A 25,048-nucleotide genomic window follows, 5' to 3' on the forward strand; every position below is an offset into this window, starting at 1 on the left:
CTTTTAAACATATCTTTTGGGGATATGTATAGCAACTTAGGAAAGTTCACAAAACGAAGATTCCTTCCTTTAAGAGCATTTTCAATATTCTCCAACTTACTCATCAAAAATGAATTATCTTTGATAAAAGAATCCTGCAAAGACTTGTTAGAAATCACAGTTGTCTTAACCTCACCAATCTGTTGAGAAGTAACTTTAGTGGCACTTTCCAGCATCTGTATATGGATTTCAGGATCATTTGATCTCTCTATCAAAGGGTTAAGCTGGTTAGATATTAAATTCCCCAAACCTTCAATAGCTTCCCACAGTGGTTCTAAAGTTACCTGGTTAGGTTCAACAAGAGGAAGCCGCATGCTTGTCGGTAAGGGAGTAGAAGAATCTCTGATAATCGTCACCAAATGCTTTCCCATGGCTTGGCTGCTGGCCAACTCATCGTGCATCACCGGCACGGCGTCCATACTCTCTTCTTCCGGGTAAGAACTCCCTGCCTGGTATCTCTGACCATCTGCAACTTCAGCAGGTGACGCTACCAGGTTCACTTCCGGGTTCTTGAGTGTAGCAGGCTTCGCAGACTGCTCCTATTCTTTACCCTGTAATGCATTTCTGCTCTAGGTAATGATCAGTCAGTTCTGCCTTACCAATTCAATGTTGTTTCAAGAACTCTAAGAACATAAGAACATAAGAAAATGCCGTACTGGGTCAGACCAAGGGTCCATCAAGCCCAGCATCCTGTTTCCAACAGTGGCCAATCCAGGCCATAAGAACCTGGCAAGTACCCAAAAACTAAGTCTATTCCATGTAACCATTGCTAATGGCAGTGGCTATTCTCTAAGTGAACTTAATAGCAGGTAATGGACTTCTCCTCCAAGAACTTATCCAATCCTTTTTTAAACACAGCTATACTAACTGCACGAACCACATTCTCTGGCAACAAATTCCAGAGTTTAATTGTGCGTTGAGTAAAAAAGAACTTTCTCCGATTAGTTTTAAATGTGCCCCATGCTAACTTCATGGAGTGTCCCCTAGTCTTTCTACTATCCGAAAGAGTAAATAACCGATTCACATCTACCCGTTCTAGACCTCTCATGATTTTAAACACCTCTATCATATCCCCTCTCAGTCGTCTCTTCTCCAAGCTGAAAAGTCCTAACCTCTTTAGTCTTTCCTCATAGGGGAGTTGTGCCATTCCCCTTATCATTTTGGTAGCCCTTCTCTGTACCTTCTCCATCGCAATTATATCTTTTTTGAGATGCGGCGACCAGAATTGTACACAGTATTCAAGGTGCGGTCTCACCATGGAGCGATACAGAGGCATTATGACATTTTCCGTTTTATTCATCATTCCTTTTCTAATAATTCCCAACATTCTGTTTGCTTTTTTGACTGCCGCAGCACACTGAACCGACGATTTCAATGTGTTATCCACTATGACACCTAGATCTCTTTCTTGGGTTGTAGCACCTAATATGGAACCCAACATCGTGTAATTATAGCATGGATTATTTTTCCCTATATGCATCACCTTGCACTTATCCACATTAAATTTCATCTGCCATTTGGATGCCCAATTTTCCAGCCTCACAAGGTCTTCCTGCAATTTATCACAATCTGCTTGTGATTTAACTACTCTGAACAATTTTGTGTCATCTGCAAATTTGATTATCTCACTCGTCGTATTTCTTTCCAGATCATTTATAAATATATTGAAGAGTAAGGGTCCCAATACAGATCCCTGAGGCACTCCACTGTCCACTCCCTTCCACTGAGAAAATTGCCCATTTAATCCTACTCTCTGTTTCCTGTCTTTTAGCCAGTTTGCAATCCATGAAAGGACATCGCCACCTATCCCATGACTTTTTACTTTTCCTAGAAGCCTCTCATGAGGAACTTTGTCAAACGCCTTCTGAAAATCCAAGTATACTATATCTACCGGTTCACCTTTATCCACATGTTTATTAACTCCTTCAAAAAAGTGAAGCAGATTTGTGAGGCAAGACTTGCCCTGGGTAAAGCCATGCTGACTTTGTTCCATTAAACCATGTCTTTCTATATGTTCTGTGATTTTGATGTTTAGAACACTTTCCACTATTTTTCCTGGCACTGAAGTCAGGCTAACCGGTCTGTAGTTTCCCGGATCGCCCCTGGAGCCCTTTTTAAATATTGGGGTTACATTTGCTATCCTCCAGTCTTCAGGTACAATGGATGATTTTAATGATAAGTTTCAAATTTTTACTAATAGGTCTGAAATTTCATTTTTTAGTTCCTTCAGAACTCTGGGGTGTATACCATCCGGTCCAGGTGATTTACTACTCTTCAGTTTGTCAATCAGGCCTACCACATCTTCTAGGTTCACCGTGATTTGATTCAGTCCATCTGAATCATTACCCATGAAAACCTTCTCCATTACGGGTACCTCCCCAACATCCTCTTCAGTAAACACCGAAGCAAAGAAATCATTTAATCTTTCCGCGATGGCCTTATCTTCTCTAAGTGCCCCTTTAACCCCTCGATCATCTAACGGTCCAACTGACTCCCTCACAGGCTTTCTGCTTCGGATATATTTAAAAAAGTTTTTACTGTGAGTTTTTGCCTCTACAGCCAACTTCTTTTCAAATTCTCTCTTAGCCTGTCTTATCAATGTCTTACATTTAACTTGCCAATGTTTATGCTTTATCCTATTTTCTTCTGTTGGATCCTTCTTCCAATTTTTGAATGAAGATCTTTTGGCTAAAATAGCTTCTTTCACCTCCCCTTTTAACCATGCCGGTAATCGTTTTGCCTTCTTTCCACCTTTCTTAATTTGTGGAATACATCTGGACTGTGCTTCTAGAATGGTATTTTTTAACAATGACCACGCCTCTTGGACATTTTTTACTTTTGTAGCTGCTCCTTTCAGTTTTTTTCTAACAATTTTTCTCATTTCCCTTTTGAAAGTTTAGCACGAGAGCCTTGGATTTGCACACTGTTCCTTTTCCAGTCATTAAATCAAATTTGATCATATTATGATCACTATTGCCAAGCGGCCCCACCATCGTTACCTCTCTCACCAAGTCCTGTGCTCCACTGAGAATTAGATCTAAAATTGCTCCCTCTCTCGTCGGTTCCTGAACCATTTGCTCCATAAAGCTATCATTTATTCCATCCAGGAACGTTATCTCTCTAGCGTGACCCGATGATACATTTATCCAGTCAGTATTGGGGTAATTGAAGTCTCCCATTATTACTGCACTACCAATTTGGTTAGCTTCCCTAATTTCTCTTAGCATTTCACTGTCCATCTCACCATCTTGACCAGGTGGACGGTAGTATACCCCTATCACTGTAGTCTTCCCTGATACACAAGGGATTTCTACCCATAAAGATTCAATTTTGTATTTAGTCTCATGCAGGATGATTATCCTGTTGGACTCTATGCCATCCCGGACATAAAGCGCCACACCTCCTCCCGACTGCTCCTCTCTGTCATTGCGATATAATTTGTACCCCGGTATAGCACTTTCCCATTGATTATCCTCTTTCCACCATGTCTCTGAGATGCCAATTAAGTCTGTCATCATTTACTGCTATACATTCTAATTCTCCCATCTTACTTCTTAGACTTCTGGCATTAGCATACAAACATTTCAAAGTTTGTTTTTTGTTTGTATTATCATTCTGCTTTTTAATTGATAGGGATAAGTTAGAATTTTTTAGCTCAGGTGAGTTTTTAGTTACAGGCACTTGGACTACTTTTCTAATTATTGGAACCTCACTGTCGGGATGACCTAATTCTAATGCATCATTAATATCCTTTGAAGATACCTCTCTCCGAACCATGCGCTGCTGAGCGACTGTCGGCTTTCCCCTTTGTTCTAGTTTAAAAGCTCTCTTAATGATCCAATCTAATGTTACCTTATGCTTATACCCTGGTTCAAGAGCTGCATTATAGGGGTTGTGTTGGCAGGGAGGAAAATAAGGCTTGTGTTCTTTAGCCAACAAGATTGGGAAGAATACTTCATGGAGTAAACAAAAGTTTCAAAAACATTCTTTAAAGGGGTGCTAATTTTTAAAATTTGAATTTCGCAGACTGGTTTTAACAATTTTAATGTCTATCATATTTTATATATTTATTGAATAATATTGATTGTATTATATGCCTGCTAATTTGTTTAATGTATATTGATTGATTGTTGTTGAAGAAAGTTAGTATAGCTGTGTTTATAAAAGGATTGGATAAGTTCTTGGAGGAGAAGTCCATTACCTGCTATTAAGTTCACTTAGAGAATAGCCACTGCCATTAGTAATGGGTACTTGCCAGGTTCTTATGGCCTGGATTGGCCACTATTGGAAACAGGATGCTGGGCTTGATGGACCCTTGGTCTGATCCAGTATGGCATTTTCTTATGTTCTTACATTAATAAACGTAAACATAAGTCTTGAAAAGATCTTGCAGAGTCATTGGTATGGTATTGCTAGCTTCCTCCTTTCCCTGAATGGCTACTGCAGTTTATTTCTAGTTGTGGTGTGTGTGTGTGTGTGTGTGTGTGCGCGCGTGTGTAATCCCTGTTGGTGTTTACTGCTGCGTGTGTGTGTGGTAGACTCTTGTGAGTGCTATCTTGTGATTTGTCACTGAGGGCCTCATTTTCTAAAGTATCACAGGCCTGCTATACTTTAGGGAATGAGGGGCGGGGGGCCGAAACGGGGGGCGGGCCTGCGCTAGCCAGCAGCAATCGCACCGTCGCGGTGCGATTTCTGCCAGTTTCGCACCCAATAGCGCCGCCATAGGAGGTGTAGCTATTGGGCGCGAACTCGGACGCGAAAAGGGCCTTACCTTTTCGTCGTCCGCGGCGTCTTCGCGGAGTCGGCCCCGCGGAGTCGGCCCCGGTGACGCCCCGACTCCTCCTCTTCTGGGGCCGACTCCGCCCCCATTTTGGTATCGCATGCGATAAGGGACTTTTCGCGTGCGATCCAGATGGAAAATGAGGCCCTGAGTTTGCAGTCTTCTGAATATTGGTGTCTGGTCACCATAACCCTTCTACTGCAGCTCCCGCTGTTCATGTACCGCTGTCAGTGTCTTCACTTGGAGCAAGATGGTGCTATGATGCCAGGTCTCCTGCTGTGATGCCCATGGCCCCTAAATGCCATGAGCCTTGATTTTTGCTGCTTCAGTGATCTGTGCAGGCATCCTGCTATAACCTCTGCAACCACTCTTGTCACTCAGTGCCACTCTGGACATAGACAAATTTAGCTGTGGCTCTAGGATAACCAGCAAAGGCTAGTCCTGGTTAGGCCTGGAGCGACCAGGTGTGCACACCATGTATTTGCACGGAGGGGCACACCTGGGGGGTCGGCAGCAGCAGGAGAGGATGCAGGGCTGCCAGCAAAATGAGGAAAGCTGCGGCAGTTTCCCCTCTTAGTTATGAGCATGTGCTTTGAGCTTTCCAGCCTCCCTAAATGCAAGAAGGCCGGTGGGGCCCAAGAAAAGACTAGCTAGCGGGGCCATAGTGGAGCTCATCCCACCACAACCTAAAGTGAAGAGGAGCATGGAGGGGGCCTCAGTGGAGCTCATTCCATCGTGGCCTGAAGAAAAGAAGCCATGTATGGGTGAGAATCCATGTGCAGGTGCCTGTGTCAGAGCTTGTGTGTGTGTGTGAGAGCCTGTGTGCATATAGTGTGTATGTGTCTGTGTGAATTCATGTGTGTGTCTTTACCTGTGACAGCCTATCTGTCATATATAGGCTCTGTCAGGCATACACACACACACACACACACACACAAAGTGTCTGTGAGAGAGAGAGGGAGAGAGAGAGTGTGTTTGAGAGCATAGGCATGTATATGAGAGATGGAGTGTGTGAGAGAATGAATGTATGTGTGTGTGTATGTATGTGTAAAGATATGTTTGTGTGGCCCTACCTCCCCAAATGCATGACAATATCAACGTTCTAGAAACTTTGACAAAAGTTTTCCGTGCCAGGCTCCATCTGATGATGTCACCCACATGTGAGGACTAATATCCTGCTGTCCTATGTGAACACCTGTTACAGGTAAGCAACGCTGCTTTTTTGGGGGGTGGGGTGGGGGAAAGTTACATGTGAAATTTTCAAGATCAGAAAGCACGTGCATCAATGGAGAACCTGCTCAGACTCTGCCCCTCTGGAACGCCTTTCCCTGCTGTGCTTAAAACTGCACACATGCAGGGTGTATGCATGGAATATTATGTGTATATTCATTGGGCAGTTTTCCAAAGGGTGGTTAAAGCACTGTTTTACCTGTGGAAGGCCCCTTGAAAATTACCTTTGCTATGTTTTACTGGGTTTGTGCTGAAATTAGCTATTGCAACACAAATCATTGAAATGATGCCCTACCTCTTGTTGAGACTGACTGGTAAAACACAATATAGAATATGCTATAAATGTAGGTATAGAAAAATAGGATTGGAGCGGATTTCAAGAAGTAATCATGTCCATCCCTCCCTGCCTCCAGATAGGATCTACTGAACCTATAGCATAGTAGATAAATGTCTGTCTAATATGTCTTAAAACTGACTAATAGTGGAGATGCTTCCTGCCACATCCACTGAATCAGGTAACTGGCACAAAATGCCTGACTAGCCTTATATTTAGAAGGGTCTTCATAATGTGTAACCTAAACTTCTCTTCTGTAACTTTAGCTCATTACTTTTGTGTCTCTTTCTCACTGTAGAGGGAGAATCATTGCTGACCCCAGTGGAAGCTTCTTCCTCCCTTTCTTTGAAAGCTGGTATTAAATTGCCCTTTTCATGTTTCTTTCCTAGGCTAAACTCAGCTCCTTCAGTCTTTCCTCATAGATCATAGGCATTTGAAAAAAATAAAGTCATGGGATAGGAGGCAATGTCCTATTGTATATTGCAAACTGGTTAAAAGATAGCAAACAGAGTGTTGCTGTTGGGGAGAGAATAGTGAACCCTTGGGCCGGCCTTGGGGGACTTTGTCAAAAGCCTTTTGAAAATACAAATACACTATATTCTTATGTTTATTAGCCCCATCAAAAAAATGTAGCAGACTGGTGAGGCAAGACTTCCCTTGTGTAAATCTATGCTGGCTGTGCCTTTTACACCATGCCTTTCTATATATTCTGTGGATTTTCTTTAGAATATTTTCTACAATTTTTCCCGGCACTGACATCAAGCTGGTCTACAGTTTCCTGGATCACACGTGGAACCTGGCGGAGTAGGAAGTTGGTAGAGAGGAAAACTCTGCGGAGAGGCAGAAGGCTGGGAGTCGGTGGCAGATGACTCGAGACTGGTCTCTTCGCCCTGGAAGCCAGCGGACCCCCTGAGTGGAGCTCATGAGGTCCCGGCTGCTGGGATTTAGATCCTTGGGAGAACCGGAGACGACGTCACCCTGGAAGCCTGCGGACCCCCCCGAGAGGAGGTCGTGAGGTCCCGGCCGCTGGGGCTTAGGAGATCTTCTGGAGATGGGTGACGACTTCACCCTGGAAGCCTGCGGACCCCCCGAGAGGAGCTCGTGAGGTCCCGGCCGCTGGGACTTAGGAGAACTGAAGAAGCAACGAGAGATACCGGTCCAGGGTCGAGGCAGGAAGCAGACACGGAAGCCAGGAACAAGGTGGAAGTCAGGGACCAAAAAGACAGGCGAGGTCCAGAGCTCAGGGTCCGGAGCGGGAACTTGACGAGAAGACCCGGAGCAGGAACCGAAGATCCAAGACAGGAACAGGAGTCGTAGATCCGAAGCAGGAGCAGAGATCCGAGGAGGCAGCCAGTGATCCGAAGTCAGAGCCGAGGACCAAACAGGAACGAGGTCCAGCAGGAACAGAGGCAGGCACTGCAGCAAGTAGGAACTTGTTGCAAGGCGATTTGTTAGAGGCAGAGGCCGGCTTATATACAAGCCGGTGTCTGACGTCACTTTAGGGGCGGGTCCTGGTCCGGCGGGAAAAGCCCTTTAAAACAGGCTTCCCCGTGCACGCGCGTGCCCAGGAGGGGCGGAGCAGCTTCTGGGAACTCGGCGGCGTCTCCCTTGTGGAGACGCTGCCGAGCTAGCCGCCCGTGACTAAACTGTCACGGGCGGCTAGCTCGTCCTTTATTCGTGCTGCTAATCCCTCCAGAAACAGAGCACGAAGGCTGTCCTCATGCCAGCCAACCTTGAGAGCGAGAGTACAAAACTCTATGGCGTAATCCGCCAAGGAGTATGGGCCCTGTCTCAACTGCAAAAGCTCCGATGTAGTGGTAGCCAGCCGCGCCGGCTCATCAAAGGCTTTTTTTTTTTTTTTAAATTCTTTATTTATCACTTTTTTAATACAATTGTATCACAAAACTTATAAAGGAAACATGTTACATTTACATTAGAATGAAATTGTTTCATAACAAATTAACAGTAAGAGAAGAAAAATTCTAATGTAGTAACCAATTCTCATTTTAATTAAACCCTAGGGGGGGAAACACTTTCAAGGAGAAAAGAAGAAAAAGTTAATTAATAGGACTTAACCTGAAAGGGAGCTATATCTATCTTACTCCCCTGGATCTACAGTGTTCTCTGAGGGGGTCTGTGAATCCAAATAAAGCTTCAACTGCTCTGGGGAAAAGAAAATAAGTGTCTGCTTCTTTTTTAATAATACATTTACAGGGGTATCTTAAGAGAAAAGTAGCCCCCAGAGATATCACAGCCTGCCGCATTGATAGAAACCCTTTCCGTCGTTCCTGGGTTATTTTTGAAATATCCGGAAACATGCGGACCTTACTTCCATGAAACATAGTATTCAAATTTTTAAAGTAAGAAATCATTAATCTACTAACATCCTGTTCTAATATCAAAGACACTAAGAGAGTAGAAAAATCAATGATTTTAATAGCTGAAGATTCTAGGAAATTGGTAAGATTTTGTAAGTCCCAAGATGGTGTCGCTTGTTGGTTTGAACGATTTGGTCCTGGAAGGAAATATGCCTTATTAATCAATGGAAACTGAGTTTCAGGCAATAAAAGAACTTCTGCGAAGTATCTTTTTAAAGTGACTATAGGCATTTCCCCCATGACTCTTGGAAAGTTAATTAATCTTAAGTTTAACCGCCGATTCCAATTCTCCAGTAACTCCAGTCTTCTGGAAAGAGCTGCTCTATCTTGAATAGTTGCCATGTTAAATTCTTTAATCTGAGAGATCTCAGTTTCTACTTTTCCCACTGATGTCTGTAGTAAGGAAAGGGAATTCTCTCGAACTGAAATTTTATTATTTACTTGTGAAGCAAATGAGTCCAACTTTGCATTACAGTCACGCACTGCTAAAGTTAACCCCGCTGAGAGTTCCCATAGGTTTTCCAGGGTAACGACCGCTGGTCTTACCAGAGGGTCAGGTCTGGCCTCCGCTGTTGTGGGGGTCGATCCGGAGATTAAAGATGTTGATACCGATTCAGCGTGGGTTGAAACTCCTTCCTTCGCCAAACTGTCTTCATTTCCTGACTCTCCTTCGGCGCTTGCCGGCACTTCTCCCAGCAACCCTGTCGTAGTGACCTCATTGGTCCGCAACGGTTGCTGTGCGTCCGGGGTCGAAGTTCCTCTGGTAGCCGGAGGACGCGTCTCGGGGGGGCTGAGGGAGACCTCTGTCCCAGGTGAATTCGTCTCTCCTCTAGGCGCGTTCACAGCAGGACTCACCACCTCGAATTGTTGAGTTCCCTGGGCGAGGAAAGTTGTAATCAAGGCTTGCTCCGATAATTGGGTAGGTATAGAGGGAAAAACCCTCACCTTCCCTTTTCTTTTTGGCGGCATTTTGAGGAAAAATTGTGCAAGTTAGGAGCAGCTCTGTTCCGTACACCCAGTCAGGACGCCATCTTGCCCCCCTCCAAAGGCTTGTTTTAAGCAAGTCACAAACTGGGACAAGTTGTCAAGAAGCGGGTCATTTCACTCCCACATGGGAGAGGCCCAGGACAGTGCCTTCCCATCCAGCAAAGACAAAATATATGCCACCTTTACTGAATCCATAGGGAATTGGTTAGGCAATAGCGAGAACCAAATGTAACATTGGTTCAGAAAGCCCCTACAGGTCTTAGCATCTTCAGAATAGCGAGAAGGCGCTGGCAGCTGAGTGGGAGCAGAAACGTTCACCACCTGTGGGGGTGGCGGAAGATGCTGGGGCTCCGGTGGAGCTGCGTCTAGGCGATTGGCCAAACACTCCACAGTGGCCATCAATACATTTAAACAATGTTGTTGCTGCACCAATCGCTGAGCCATACCCGGAATGGCCTGAAGGCCTGCCGCGTCTGCCGGGTCCATAGCCTTGCAAACTGTTGCTGTTGGGGAGAGAATAGTGAACCCTTGGGCCGGCCTGGCGGAGTAGGAAGTTGGTAGAGAGGAAAACTCCGCGGAGAGGCAGAAGGCTGGGAGGCGGTGGCAGATGACTCGAGACTGGTGTCTTCACCCTGGAAGCCAGCGGACCCCCCGAGAGGAGCTCGTGAGGTCCCGGCTGCTGGGACTTAGGAGATCCTTGGGAGAACCAGAGACGACATCACCCTGGAAGCCTGCGGACCCCCCGCGAGGAGCTCGTGAGGTCCCGGCCGCTGGGGCTTAGGAGATCTTCTGGAGATGGGTGACGACTTCACCCTGGAAGCCTGCGGAGCCCCCGAGAGGAGCTCGTGAGGTTCTGGCTGCTGGGACTTAGGAGAACTGAAGAAGCAACGAGAGATACCGGTCCGGGGTCGAGGCAGGAAGCAGACACGGAAGCCAGGAACCAAGAAGACAGGCGAGGTCCGGAGCTCAGGGTCCGGAGCGGGAACTTGGCGAGAAGGCCTGGATCAGGAACCAAAGATCCAAGACAGGAACAGGGTTCGTAGATCCGAAGCAGGAGCAGAGATCCGAGGCAGCAGCCAGTGATCCGAAGTCAGAGCCGAGGTCCAAACAGGAACGAGGTCCAGCAGGAACAGAGGCAGGCACTGCAGCAAGTAGGAACTTGTTGCAAGGCGATTTGTTAGAGGCAGACGCCGGCTTATATACAAGCCGGTGTCTGACGTCACTTTAGGGGCGGGCCCCGGTCCGGCGGGAAAAGCCCTTTAAAACAGGCTTCCCCGTGCACGCGCGTGCCCAGGAGGGGCGGAGCAGCTTCTGGGAGCTCGGTGGCGTCTCCCTCATGGAGACACCTCCGCGACCAGGCCCGAGCAGGCCCAGAACACCGCGCTTCCGGTCGGGGAGCTGCCACGAGTCCCACGCGGCCTCGGAGCCCCTGCGAGCCCAGCCTCCCTCGCTCCCGGCTCTGAGGTAAGGACCCGGTCGCAGTGCTTGCGACTGGGACCGCAACACAGAGAGTAGGAATAAATGGCCAGTTATAGTGGAGAAAGGTAAATAGTGGACTGCCTCAGGGATCTGTACTTAGACCAGTGCTTTTTAATATATTTATAAATGAACTGGAAAGGGGGATGGTGAGTGAGGTGATCAAATTTGTAGATGACACAAAATTATTCAGAGTTGTCAAATCACTAGTGGACTGTGAGAAATTGCAGGCAGATCTTGTGACACTACCTAGGAGATTGGGCATCCAAATGACAGATGAAATTTAATGTGGACAAGTGCAAAGTGATGCACATGGGGAAAAGTAATCTTTTGCTGCTACTTGGACAAATGTGAGCTTATCTGGATAAATAGTGGCAGATATACAGCTAAATTTTGATTTATCTGGCTAAGTAGCAGAGGCGCTATTTAGCGGGATGAGTCTGAAAAGCGCTACTTTTCCTTCTAAGTAGTGCTTTTTGGACTTATCTGGATAAGTGCCACTACTTAGCCAGATAAATCAGCATTTATCCGAATGATTTTGCCTGATTCATGGTTTTTACATGCACGAGCATTGAGAGGAGAGTGTCACCTTGCTGGTGGCTGAAGAGGATCTGTAAGTCCTGCTTAGAGAAATTTTAGAACTTAAAAAGTTTTGGAGAGAAGTAAACTATTGCGTTATATTCTTTAGTGTGTTTGTGTCCATATTAAATACTTAGAAGGCAGGCAACCCCCCCTCCCCCCAAGAGTTTGTGTGTTTTGTATTAAATAGCTAGTCAGAAAGCAGGCAAAACCCAGTAGTCTGTGTGTTTGTCTCTGAAATGCTTCCTGTTCCATGTGCAGGTCCCCAGATAGTGCAAGGAAGAGGGATTCAGTTTTGTAAGGAACTGTGGAACCTTTTTGGAAAAGGGGGATTCTTTTACGAAGGGATGGGCTCCACCTTTACCAGGGTGGAACCTGGCTGCTGATGCTCACCTTTAAAAACGAGATAGAGCAGCTTTTAAACTAAATCAAAGGGGAAAACTGACAGTCCAGGATGGCATAGAGTCCAACAGGATAAAGATCCTGTAAGAGACTAAATACACAATCAAATCTTTATGGGTAGAAATCCCTTGTGTTTTGGGGAAGAGATTAGGAATAGGAGTATACTACTGTCTACCTGGCCAAAATAATGAGACTGACAGTGAAATGCTAAGAGAAATTAGGGAAGCTAACCAAATTGGTAGTGCAGTAATAATGGGAGATTTCAATTTCCCCAATATTGACTGAGTAAGTGTAACATCAGGACATGCTACAGAGATAAAGTTCCTGGATAAAACAAATGACAATTTTATGAAGTAATTGGTTCAGGAACCAACGAGAGAGGAAACAATTTTAGATCTAATTCTCAGTGGAGGCAGGATTTGGCGAGAGAGGGTAACGGTGGTGGGGTCGCTTAGCAATAGTGATCATAATATGATCAAATTTGAGTTAATGACTGGAAGAAGGACAGTAAGTAAATCCATAGCTCTAGCACTAAACTTTCAAAAGGGAAACTTTGATAACATGAAAAAAATAGTTAAAAAAAAAAATGAAAGTACATCTACAAAGGTTAAGAGTGTGTAACAGGTATGGACATTGTTAAAAAATACCATCTTAAAAGCGCAGTCCAGGTGTATTCCATACGTTAAGAAAGGTGGAAGGAAGGCCAAATGATTGTTGGCATGGTGAAAAAGTAGGTGAAAGAGGCTATTTTAGCCAAAAGATCTTCATTCAAAAATTGGAAGAAGGCTCCATCATAAGAAAATAGGATAAAGTATAAGCATTGGCAAATTAAACGTAAGACATTGATAAGACAGGCTAAGAGAGAATTTGAAAAGAAGTTGGCCATAAAGGCAAAAACTCATAATAAAAACTTTTAAAAATATATCTGAAGCAGAAAGCCTGCGATGGAATTGATTGGACCATTAGACGTTTGAGTGTTTAAAGAGGCACTTAGGGAAGCTAAGGCCATTGCAGAAAGACTAAACAAATTCTTTGCTTTGGTGTTTACTGAAGAGAATGTTGTGGAGATACCCATTCCAGAGACAGTTTTCAAGAGTGACGATTCAGATGACCTATACCAAATCATGGTGAACCTGGAAGATGTAGTAGGCCAGATTGACAAACTGTAGAGTAGAAAATCCCCCTGGACTGGATGTAATACAGCCCAGGGTTCTGAAAGAACTAAAAAATGAAATTTCAGACCTATTACAATTAATTTGTAACCTATCATTAAAATCGTCCATTGTACCTGAAGACTGGAGGGTGGCCAATGTAACCCGATATTTAAAAAGGGCTCCAGGGGTGATCCAGAAAATTTTAGATCGGTGAGCCTGACTTCAGTGCTGGGAAAAATCATGGAAACTGTTATAAAGAATCAAACCACAGAATATTTAGATACACATGGTTTAATGGAACACAGCCAGCATGGATTTACTCAAGGAAAGTCTAATCTCACAAATCTCCAACATTTTTTTGAATGGGGTGAATAAACAAGTGGACAAAGGTAGATATGGTGTATTTGGATTTTCAGAAGGCATTCAACAAGGTCCCTCATAAGAGGCTTCTAAGAAACTAAAAAGTCCCGGGATAGAAGGCGATGTCCTTTTGTTGATTGTAAACTGGTTAAAAGACAGGAAACAGAGAGTAGGATTAAATTCTCTGTTTTCACACTCATAGTTAAGCTCTGGAATTTGTTGCATTTAGTGTAACTGGGTTTAAATAAGGTTTGGATGATTTCCTAGAAGAGAAGTCCATAAGCTGCTATTAATGAATAAGGAATAGTAGCTTGGGATCTATTTAATGTTTGGGTACTTGCCAGGTATTGTGACTTGGATTGGCCATTCTTGGAAACAAGATGCTGAGCTTGATGGACCCTTGGTCTGACCTAGTATGGCATATCTTATGTTCTTATGTGCACACATGTTCACTAATATTTTATAACCTACACATATTGTTTCTGACCAGGTTATAAAATATGGTAGCACCTTTGTGTGTATCCATATACATGCGTAAATGGGTGCACACAAGCAGTTTTGAAAGTTATCCTTCCTGTTGCTGACTCATATTCAGTTTGTGGTATTATAACCTCCAGATCTTTTTCTTCAATACCAGTCTTAGTAAATTTATTTCTTCTACTTATGTATTTGATTTTTTTCTTTCTTAATTGTAGTACCTTACATTTGTTACTCCTGGGGAAATTCTGCGCACAAAAACTGAAAATTCTGCAAAATTCTGCAAACTTTATATTGGTCAAAATAACACAATTTACATGACAGTCTTTAAGTAATTACATTTTAAATTATTACAGAAAAAAGTTGTTACTTAAAGTTGCAGAATTTTAAATATTTTGAGCAGAATTTCCCCAGAAATTCACTGTAAGAGAGTCCCTTCCAATCGTTCTCCCTACTACCCTGGCCAGTTTGCCCTCTCATGCCCCAGCTCCTCCACCTGCCAATATCTCTCCCCTTCACCTCTAGGCTCAACCCCTTCCACTCTATTGCCAGACCCAGACTTTGACCCTGTTCTCAGTACTGCCCCTCACACAGGCTCCCTCTGTCCCTCCCTCTCTCTAATACACATACACACACCCTCATACAGGCTCCCTCACATACACAATCCCTTCACACAGGTTAGCACCCTCACATACACACAATCCATTTTTCATACACACGAGCTCCCAATCTCTCACACATTTACACACTCCTTCACAATCTCCTCATATAGGCTCCCTCTCTGAAACCCACAAGCATCCCCCACTCCCCCTCTTACCAACCAAGCTGTCTCTCACCCTCCCCCACACCCCCTCTCCTCTCTCACACACACATTCTCTCTTACCGGCATCCCCTTCCCCTCATATAGGCTCCCTCTCTCCGAAACCTACACTCAAGCATCTCCCCCACCCACCCTCTTTTACCTTCCATGCTCTCTCTCACACCCTCCTGCTTTCTGTCACCTTCCCCTCTCTCATTCACACATTCTCTCTCACCGGCATGCCGCGGGACGTGCTCCGTTTGCGGCGAAGATGAAGCCCTGGGCGCGCCGTTCGTGGCACACAGGGGCCTTCCCTTTTCGCTGCGAATGGCGCTCCAGGCCTTCATCTTTGCTGCGAACGGAGTGCGTCCCGTGTGCCGCGGGACGCGCTCTGTTCGCAGCATGCCAGGGTCTCCTCTGTTATTTTGTGCCCTGCTGCGATGCCCCCACTCTTGCGATGGCCGCTGTCCATGCGCTTTCGGTTTTGAATCCTCTTCCGGCGAGGGAGGAAATCTGTGCAGCGACGGTGGAAATCTGTAGGAAGGGTGACAAGGGAGGAAATCTGCGGGAAGGAGGAATTCTGCGCAAATTTTGAATTCCGCAGTAGCGCAGAATTCCCCCAGGAGTTGCATTTCCTTCTATTTACTACTGACCATCTCTTCAAAATGTTAAGAAAATTTTGAATTTTAATCCTGACCTCCAGAGTGTATTCAAGCCATCCCAACTTAATATTACCTTCATCATTTATAAGTAGTCTGTATTCTCTAATTCAAATCATTAAAAAAATTGTTAAATTGTACTTGACCAAGTTAACTCATATGGAACTCCATTTGATATATCCTGTCAATTTGGCATTAAGACATTAATGACTACTCCCTGACTTTGTTTTACTAGCCAGTTGTGCATTACCTAACTGCAGTGGGTTGTTGGCCATATTTTTTTAAATTTGTTTATTTAATGCTTTTTTATACCAAAATTCATGATACAATCATATCGTATATCGGTTTACATGAAACAGGAGTATAATAACAATAACCAATAGTGAAAAGCAAAGGAAGCAAAAGTTACATTGAACAGGGGAAATGGAACCAGGTAGAGGAAGAATAAGAAGCCAGAAGTGAAGAGATAACTAGATAACTATAACAGTAACAATAACGAAGTGATTACACCATGTGAGATCTCGTGAGCTGAATAGACGGACTTAGGATGTGATCTGTGGCATAGGTTAATGTAAGCCTAGGTTTGGTGAAAGGCTTGTTGAAACAGCCAGGTTTTGAGTTTTTTCTTTTTTCGTTTGTGAGTATATCATGTGAGAGAATTTTGTGCCTTACTGAAATCAAGATATATCACATCAGCTGCTTTTCCCTTACCCAAAGGTCTCTTATTCTGTCTGAGAAGAAAATTAGGTTAATTTGCTTTATCACTACTGTGCTAATTTGTTTGATATTGGACAACCATGGTGTTCATCTTTTATAACCAATATTTCCATTCTCTTTTCTTCTCAAGTCCTGGGATGTATTTTTTCGTAACGCAAATGCGGGTGTTCCTCCTGGAGAAGCCCATTGCAGGCCTCCTGCAGTCAGCTTGGAAAGCAGAACCGCACAGTTTCAGAGCCAAGAGCTGGCAGCTGTACCGGCCAAAACAGAGAAGCTGATTGAGGATCACCTGGCAGTGCAGTTATTGATCAGGGCATATCAGGTGAGTAGACAGTTGCTATCTCTTTAGTAAATAATCTTTGTATCCTTTTTTAGGGAGAAGCTTAACTTTTAAGTTATTAAAGCATATCAGAGTCAACCTTTCTTTATTCTTTTATTTATTTAAAAATGCTTATATATCGCATCTATGGGAAAATACACAAGGCAGTTCACATAATAAAACGTTCATAATCATCTACTACAAAAACCAAAATAGAATAATTATAAAAACAAAAATTGAGCATTAGAGTAGGGATGCCGGAGGCACAGTTACATCAGGAATCAAATCTCAGTGACATAGTTTATCAAGGCATCAAGATATATACTCCATTATTGGAAGGCCTGCTTGAATAGATAGATTTTTAAAGCTATTTTGAAATTGTTCATCTCGGGGATATCCCATAGTGAGTCTGGCATAGAGTTCCATATATCTGGTCCTGCCACAAAGAAAGATTGACTTCTTGTTATTTTCAATCTTGCCAGTTTAGGAGTGGGAATTCCCACTAGATTCTTGTTTGCAGATTGTAGTTGCTTGTTTGGTTTATAAATTCTACAGGCAGAGCTTAACCAAATTCATGCATCATTATGTAACAGCTTGAAAATGAGCATTAACATTTTATATTGTATTCGAGTGGCTATTGGAAGCCAGTGCAGGGAAAATAAGACTGGGGTAATATGGTTTCTTGAATGAGTACCAGTTAGGAAGGGTGCAGCAGAATTTTGGATTATTTGCAATGGGCAGATTGTACAAGAAGGGAGACCAGGATAGAGAGAGTCTATAGTCTAGGTTGTTTAATATTAAGGACTGTAAGACTAGGCGAAAGTCATGTGTTTCCAGCAGTGGTCTGAGACATTTTAGTAAGTGTAGCTTATAGAAAGAAGATTTGACAATGGTAGAAATGTTATCCTCCATAGAAAATTCTGACTCAATCATGACACCCAAGTTTCTAGCTTTATGAACAATTGATATATGATGCCCTTAAAAATCAAAGGTTGTAGGAACATTAAAGGATGGAAATTTGATGCTTGAAAGTGGTATAACCTTTGTCTTAGAAATGTTACGTTTCATCCTATTGTGAGAAAGCCATTGATTAATAGAGTTCGTGCATAGCGTGAAATCTAACTGTTTAGTGATTGCATTCTGGGCTACAGGCATGTGGGTGGCCACCAACACAGTTGGTAAAGCCAGTGGACCTTGAATTCATAACACTCTGTCAGGAATATTGGAATTTTGCAGTTTATATTAGAAAGTGTTTGCATTATGTATGTTTCTGTAAATTATTTCCTCTTCTAGTTCTGTTTTATTTTATTTAAGGTGCAATTTTGAACACACATACTATAATCAGATTTGTGAAGGGAAGCCACATGGGTATTTCCTTTTGAAAATTCGGCTAAAGTATGCATGTTAAAACCACTTACGTAGTATGCATCTGCTCTTTTGTGCCTGCGGCTGGGAGGTGGTGGGGAATAGCATGCATACTGTAAAAAAAAAAAAAAAAAAGTCCTGTATTCACACTGTTCTCTTCCCCCACCTAAACCTGTTTAAAGAACTGGCCCCTTTAAGGTTTGGCTGAAGGAATGTGTTTCGTGAACTCCAGTATATACTTTTTAACCAGATTCAGAACGAGAGGTTTACCTGGGTAAGTCAGTATTTGCTCAGGTAAACTGCTTTGAAAATTGTCCTCATTCCCTATATTTATGTGTATTCGAGTAAAGCAACCAATACAGTCTCAGCCTGATCTTGAAATCTGGGCCAGCAATCTAGGAGATTTCTAATTTGGAACTTGTAGTTTGATTTAATTCTTCAGATTCTGTCCCAGATGTATCTATCTGGGAACCGGTTTGTTCGATAGGTTCAGGTTGTGGCTGGAGAGCACGCATTAAGAGCAGGGTTTGTGTATATCCCCAAATAATACAATACCTTAGTTTATTTCTTGTGAAGTGTTATGTTTTGATCCCTGACATTTTGATTAAATTGCACATAGTAATTGTAATAAAGAATACAATTCCTTACTTCAGAATTTCAAGCAAAGGTTTCTCTTTTAATTGGAAATAGCTGATGTGTAATTATGGTGTGGGTGGCGGGTGGGCAAATGGGTCTGGATGAATACGTTGAGATCTTTCTGTTTGGTTGACATTCCTTGTATGGGTTTAAAATGCCGTGTACTGCATTTCTGTAGGTATTCTTTACAGTGGTTGGAGACCTGCTTGTGTAACTTTCCTGGCAGCGTAAAGTTACGTGGGTATCAAACATACATACGTATAATGGCAAATGAAAAGCAACACGAATGGTAAGCAGCAGGGGGTGCAGACGCCTGGAGCAGTGGGAATGTGGGGTTCCCCCGGATCCTGCCTACCAAAGAACAAAGGGAGGAGGTGGTCGTGTAAAGATCAGTGGCTCCACCAGCGAAAGGAACTCGGTTTCTTTCCACCCTCCAGCTGAGCCTGTCTTCTAACTGGAGGTCTACCTGCAATTGGGAGGGAGCTTTGAATTCAAAGATCTGTGGGGTCTGTGGGTTACCGGATTAAGTCAGAGAGAGAGAAAGGGAGAAAAGGAGCTAGGGGATAGGGGAGATATTTAGGGTAAGATGGTTGATACTAGCCAAAGGAGGAAATTGAGGTGGAGGGGGGAGGATGACAGAGGCCTAGGGGGATGAGTGAGACTTCTTGGGGGACAGGGGACATTGAGCAGGGGAGTGGAGAAAGGAGTGTATTGAACATACCCAAACATGCACGCCCATATTATAAAAGTCACTTTTGGCATGTGTCCATCATGGAGTACACCTTTTCTAATCAACTTTTAACAGTCAGCTGATAGCCTACATAAAGACTTGTAGTGTTTGAGAATCGCTCGTCTTTCATAAGTGTTTTGAGTGTGGTTTATTTTACATTTTGAATAGTTCTACACCATTGATATTGTGTTGCGTTGCACAGATATTTTGCCTTGGAAAATACTGAGATACTTTCATTGAAACTTTTACAGCAAGGTTTGTGCTGAATCAGATCTTCAAGAATTTCTCTGAAAGCATGCCACATTTGTGGATCTGAGCATTATTTATTGGTCAGCTAAGCAAACCTTCTAAAATAACACATGCAAGGTAACTGAAGGAATAAAAAGACATGTTCAGGTTGTGTGTAGAAGTATGTTTCCTCTTTTTTTTTTTTTTTTTTTTGTGGTGGTGGTGGTCACTTGGCTTTTTATTGCAGATTCTCACTTTTTATTCTTGCATGATACATAATTTGTTTCCTCTTCTTACATTGAAAGAATAGTGTATTTTCTAAGAGGAATTTAAAATATCGACTGTCATCTTTACCATGGATCATGACCGTGCCCTTCCATACTGCCTCAAAGCTTTTAGACGTGAAAAGAAAGGAAGTATGATGAGATAAGTGAGTAGAGACTAATAATACAGATTTTTTAAATGTGTGCAATTTTGGGAAAAATATAAGCAGTTGAAGTAGTGTGTGTGTGCGTGTTCAGCATTGAGGTCCAAGTCCACAAAGGAAAATCAGTCTGTTTTCTTTTTCTCATCTTCTTTTTCCTCCATTGTCAGCAGCAGTGTGTATTCTGGCCTGGCTTATAATAATCTGATTGCTGGTTGGTGAAGATGTATGTGTTATTTATTTATTTATTTAACGTCTCTTATATACCGATAGCCGTTCGCACATCGTTATATGTTAGAAAGAAAGGTAGCGTATTGCTTTTCCTCTAAATTACACTGGGTTTGGAATGCATGACAGAACAAAATGGAACCCTACAGCACGTGTAGAAATAAACCATTTCTACATTTGTTAAATGGTAAAGTTTCACCCTTGTTTCTTGTGAACCAGCATGATGGGACCACCGTCTTGAATGTTGGTATATAAAAAACTTAAATAAATAAATAAATAAAAAATAAAAACCAGAAACAGTAAAGAGGAATTTCTTAAGTTCTTATGGAAGGTTTGTTTTTTTTTTTAAACTTCTAGGGAGAGGGGGGTCGAAACCAGAGTGGTAGAGAAAAAGAAATGGAGAGAGGGTGGCATGGAGGTGAACATGGACAGGGAGGTTTCCTGCTGCCTTTTCCCTTCTCCATCCATCCTTGCCATTCCCCCTCTACCTTCCTCTTATATGGACTGGTACCAGCCGCTGCAACTTCTGCATTCTGTGACATTTCTACTATGCTTCATCTATTCCTGGTTGTTGGTACAGACAACATTTATGAAGCATATGCTAGCCTGTTTTCCAGTATAGCAAAGGAATTATAGTTTGCAGTGCCCTACTTCTGGCACATTTATTTATTTAGATTTTATTTTATTTATTTATTTATTTATTTATATTCAGCGTGGATTACATTCAGGTACTGTAAGTATTTTCATATTCCCAGAGGGCTTATAATTTAATAGGGTCATTCAGCAAGCCACGTTAGGCCCTCATTGCACGATAAATGGGCTGTAATGCGCGATAGACCTTGCGATGTTTATCACGTAGCGCATTAGTATGTAAATATGATGAGAAAGCAAAAACTAGAAAAGTATGCAAATGAGGGACTCCTACCACATTTTGTGGAAAAATAACGCACAATAACATGGGTTTTAATATGGGAAATAACACCTTTTTGATTTGTGGTAGGGTGGAAAAAAGCTATATCGTGTCATAGCAGCCATTATCGCAGATTGCGACTATTATCGCATGCAATAAAAGGAGGCCTTCTCTCAGCTACACCTACACAACCTTGATGGGCCAATAAAAACAGCTTTTCTTACCTGCCCTGTCTTCCAAAAGCTACAATCAGACCCATATAATAAAGACACGCGGAAAACAGGCACTCAGTATTGAGCATTCGCTTACCTAACGTGTGCCCAGCCACCTCTCCTGGCGCGCGATATAATATTTAAATGAGGGGCTAGGGACCATTGCACCCTTAGTACCTCCTTGGTAGCAGATGCCCAGGAGAGGTGGCTGTCAGCGGGTTAGGAAAACGGATGCTCAATTTTACGAGCGTCCCTTTTCCTAACCTGTGCACAGTCATGGGTTAGGAACATGGACGCTCAATAATTGATCACATTTTTTTTGTATCTGGACCAAATAGCTAATTGCCTCATCAATATGCATTTGCATGTGATGAGCGCTATTAGTTTCTGGTGGGGGGGGTTGTGGATGTGCTTCAAACAGTGCGCTCAGCTGAACGCAGTGTATTGTATCGGCCTGAATGTTAGGGAGAAGTGTACTAGTAGTGGGATATTGGCTGCTTTGGGCTGCTCAATAACAACAACAACAACTGTTACTACAACAGGCAAGGGAAGGTCCAGCACCTCCTAGGAAGGAGCAAGAACTGCAGGCCCTGCCGGTGGAGCGTGTTGGCCCACGTCAGGGCTTACTACGTAGGATGGTACACAGGTGGTACAGGGAGTGCATCTTTCATCCATGCATCATGTTGCTGGGGAACCCAGAGGACCACGTGGTTATGAGGTATCACTTGAGCTGTCAGGCTATCGTGGAATTATATCAAGAACTCAGAGGGGATCTGGATCCGGTCACAGAAAAGTCCCACACTTTACCAGGCCTCACCAAACTACTGGGGGTCGTCGGGGTAATGTCCCAAACGACTTTTTTCTGCTGTCTGGGCCGCATTAATCATTACATAAGATTCCCTCATGAAAGGCAGGACTTGCTGGTCTTGAAGAGAGGTTTTTAATGCCATTGCCAACTTTACAAATGTTCTGGGAGCTATTGACTGCACTCACGTAGCCATAATCCTGCCCCATGGCAGGGAGGAGATCTACCACAACAGAAAGCTCTTCCCATCCATCAATTTTCAAGTGGTCTGTGACGCTCGACTGCGCATCCTTGACGTGGTCGCCATTACCCGGGAGCTGTGCCCGATTCCTTTACACTTAGACAATCTGGCCTCTTTGAACAATTTGAAGACTGCCTTTACGGTGATGGTTGGCTCATAGGTAAGAGCTGTGCTTCTTTCTATTGTCCCTCTCCAGTAATGTGTTTACAACAAAATGGCAGTGACACTGGAGATGGTCGGGGATGTGACTGCATCAGTTACATGACAAGTGGCATGCACAGTTCAACAAGCCATTGTGCCAGGGCCCAGCTTTCTCTCTCCATGCTGTAGAAGCTTGCTATTGTTATATGTCACTACAAAGCACTTTCCACTAAGGTCAGTGTGTGACCGCGCACTACAGACTTTCAGCTGGTCAGCTTAAAACAAGTGGCAGTTCAAATCCTCTCTCTTTGAGCTGTTGAAAAGTCACTTGTCTACCCAAACCTTTGTGGGCGCACAGTGCAGAGACTCCCAGGTCAGGCGTGCTCTGTTAGTGATCTGTCGGCCTTCAGTTAATGGTGCCCATATTGGTATCCTGTCTGCAGCACTTCGGTCTGACAGCTAGGATTTCAGCCACAGTTTGTCTTCACCATTACAGGGATACACGGGTTAAATGGAAGCTGTGGGAGTAGTCATTTGGGACATTCCTATTCAGCGTGTCATGTCTAACAAAGGTGTATCTCTGGAGGGCATCCTGCTATAGAGCCAGGTACGTGAACACTCATACCACAAGGTTTATCTTTCTGCAATGACAGGTGTGGCAGCTGGGATGTACAGCTTCAGTGTTACAGAAGTACAGGAACTGGGTAGAGATTGCTTGCCTGTGAGTGACATGTACACATTTTCTACACACCCCAGATGCATTTTTCCATTCATGAAGATCAGACACAGCATAACAAAGGGCTGTATTGTACATATAGTGTTACAGTAAAAGATGGCATGGACTAAGGGTTTGGAAATTTTTTATGTCTTACGTCAAGAACATAAGAGCATAAGAAATTGCCATGCTGGGTCAGACCAAGGGTCCATCAAGCCCAGCATCCTGTTTCCAACAGTGGCCAAACCAGGCCACAAGAACCTGGCAATTACCCAAACACTAAGAAGATCCCATGCTACTGATGCTATTAATAGCAGTTGCTATTCCCTAAGTAAACTTGATTAATAGCAGTTAATGGACTTCTCCTCCAAGAACTTATGCAAACCTTTTTTGAACCCAGCTACACTAACTGCACTAACCACATCCTCTGGCAACAAATTTCAGAGCTTTATTGTGTGTTGAGTGAAAAAGAATTTTCTCCAATTAGTCTTAAATGTGCTACTTTCTAACTTCATGGAATGCCCCCTAGTCCTTCTATTATTCAAAAATGTAAATAACCGATTCACATCTACTCGTTCAAGACCTCTCATGATCTTAAAAACCTCTATCATAAAGACCTTAAAGCTAGAGCTTTGCTTCTAGTGTCTTATAGCATGCTGTGGGTTGGCAGCAAGATATCTAAGTCATGGCAGTGTGAGTGATGCTGCCATTCTCTATTTAGCACAGGAGATTCTGGCTATAGTTGCAGGACCTGGCTTCTCATACCAGACGCTTTTCTGGACACACAAGCAGAGATGAGGTCCAGCGAGGCCTTATGTTCTATCTGCTGTGTCATAGAATACAATTTTGGAGATCTGAAAAGTAGATTTGGCTGTTTGACCAAAACTGGGGGAGCTTGAATATGTGCCCCACCCAGTCTATCTGAGATAGTGCTGGTCTTCTGTGGATTTCATAATCTGGCTCTATAATATGGTATCCCAGGAGACAACGTTCCAGAGGATCTCCCATGCCCCCTGCAGACTGGCAACCAGCTTCGGCAAAGCATTTTACAATGCTACTTTGCTTGTTAGTCCCCATCTAGTCCTTCCCTTGCCATGGAAGAAAGCCCAGCAGAGTGGTTCTAGTTGGTCTCATCTCTATCTTTCTTTTACTCACAGGTCCTCTGTGTCAGTGTGTAACAGAAACCACTTAGGCCTAGTAGGGCAACATCGTGATAATGGAGCAATAAGTGCAAAAGACAGAAGTAGACAAAGTAATCACAAAATAAACCTTTTTTAAAAAAGATGTATACTTTAATAAGTTTTATAACATGAAATGATACAAAACAAGAAAATCATATTTCAAAAACATACATCTTTTAAACAATCTTAAGGAAATATTCATGAACAAGCCCACATTATGTACATGTATCACATGCAAAAGAATTTAAGAAAATACAAACCCTAGGACATCCCAACCCCATTCACAACTTAAATTTTAGTTTTGTCAACTAGAAATACTTCCAAGTGTGCAGGGTCTAAGATGATTAAACTTGTTAGCCTGAAAGCAAATCATACACTTACAGGGGAACTTAAGATAGAATGATGCACCTATGGCCACTATCCGGAATTTCAATTGAAGAAATTGCTTCCTCCTTAACTGGGTTTCCTTAGAAAAATCTGGGAAAATCTGAATCTTTTGTCCACAAAAATTATTCTCCTTATATTTCAAATACTGACGGAAG

At 43.2% G+C, this 25,048-nt stretch overlaps 1 protein-coding gene across 6 annotated transcripts in view; it reads left to right on the top strand.

The window, feature by feature from the left end:
* The window catches only part of OGDHL (oxoglutarate dehydrogenase like), a 327,706-nt gene that overhangs the window by 30,878 nt on the left and 271,780 nt on the right, over positions 1-25,048 (top strand). For 5 of the 6 annotated variants that reach the window (XM_029609443.1, XM_029609440.1, XM_029609442.1 and 2 more), the window contains exon 3: positions 16,502-16,693. In XM_029609443.1, coding sequence (XP_029465303.1) covers positions 16,502-16,693 — 192 coding nt within the window. Of the gene's footprint in view, positions 1-16,501; positions 16,694-25,048 lie in introns of those variants that run through there. The other variant, XM_029609445.1, reaches the window with a different exon arrangement.

The sequence above is a fragment of the Rhinatrema bivittatum genome, chromosome 7 (genome assembly GCF_901001135.1).
Source record: "Rhinatrema bivittatum chromosome 7, aRhiBiv1.1, whole genome shotgun sequence".
Taxonomy (NCBI): domain Eukaryota; kingdom Metazoa; phylum Chordata; class Amphibia; order Gymnophiona; family Rhinatrematidae; genus Rhinatrema; species Rhinatrema bivittatum.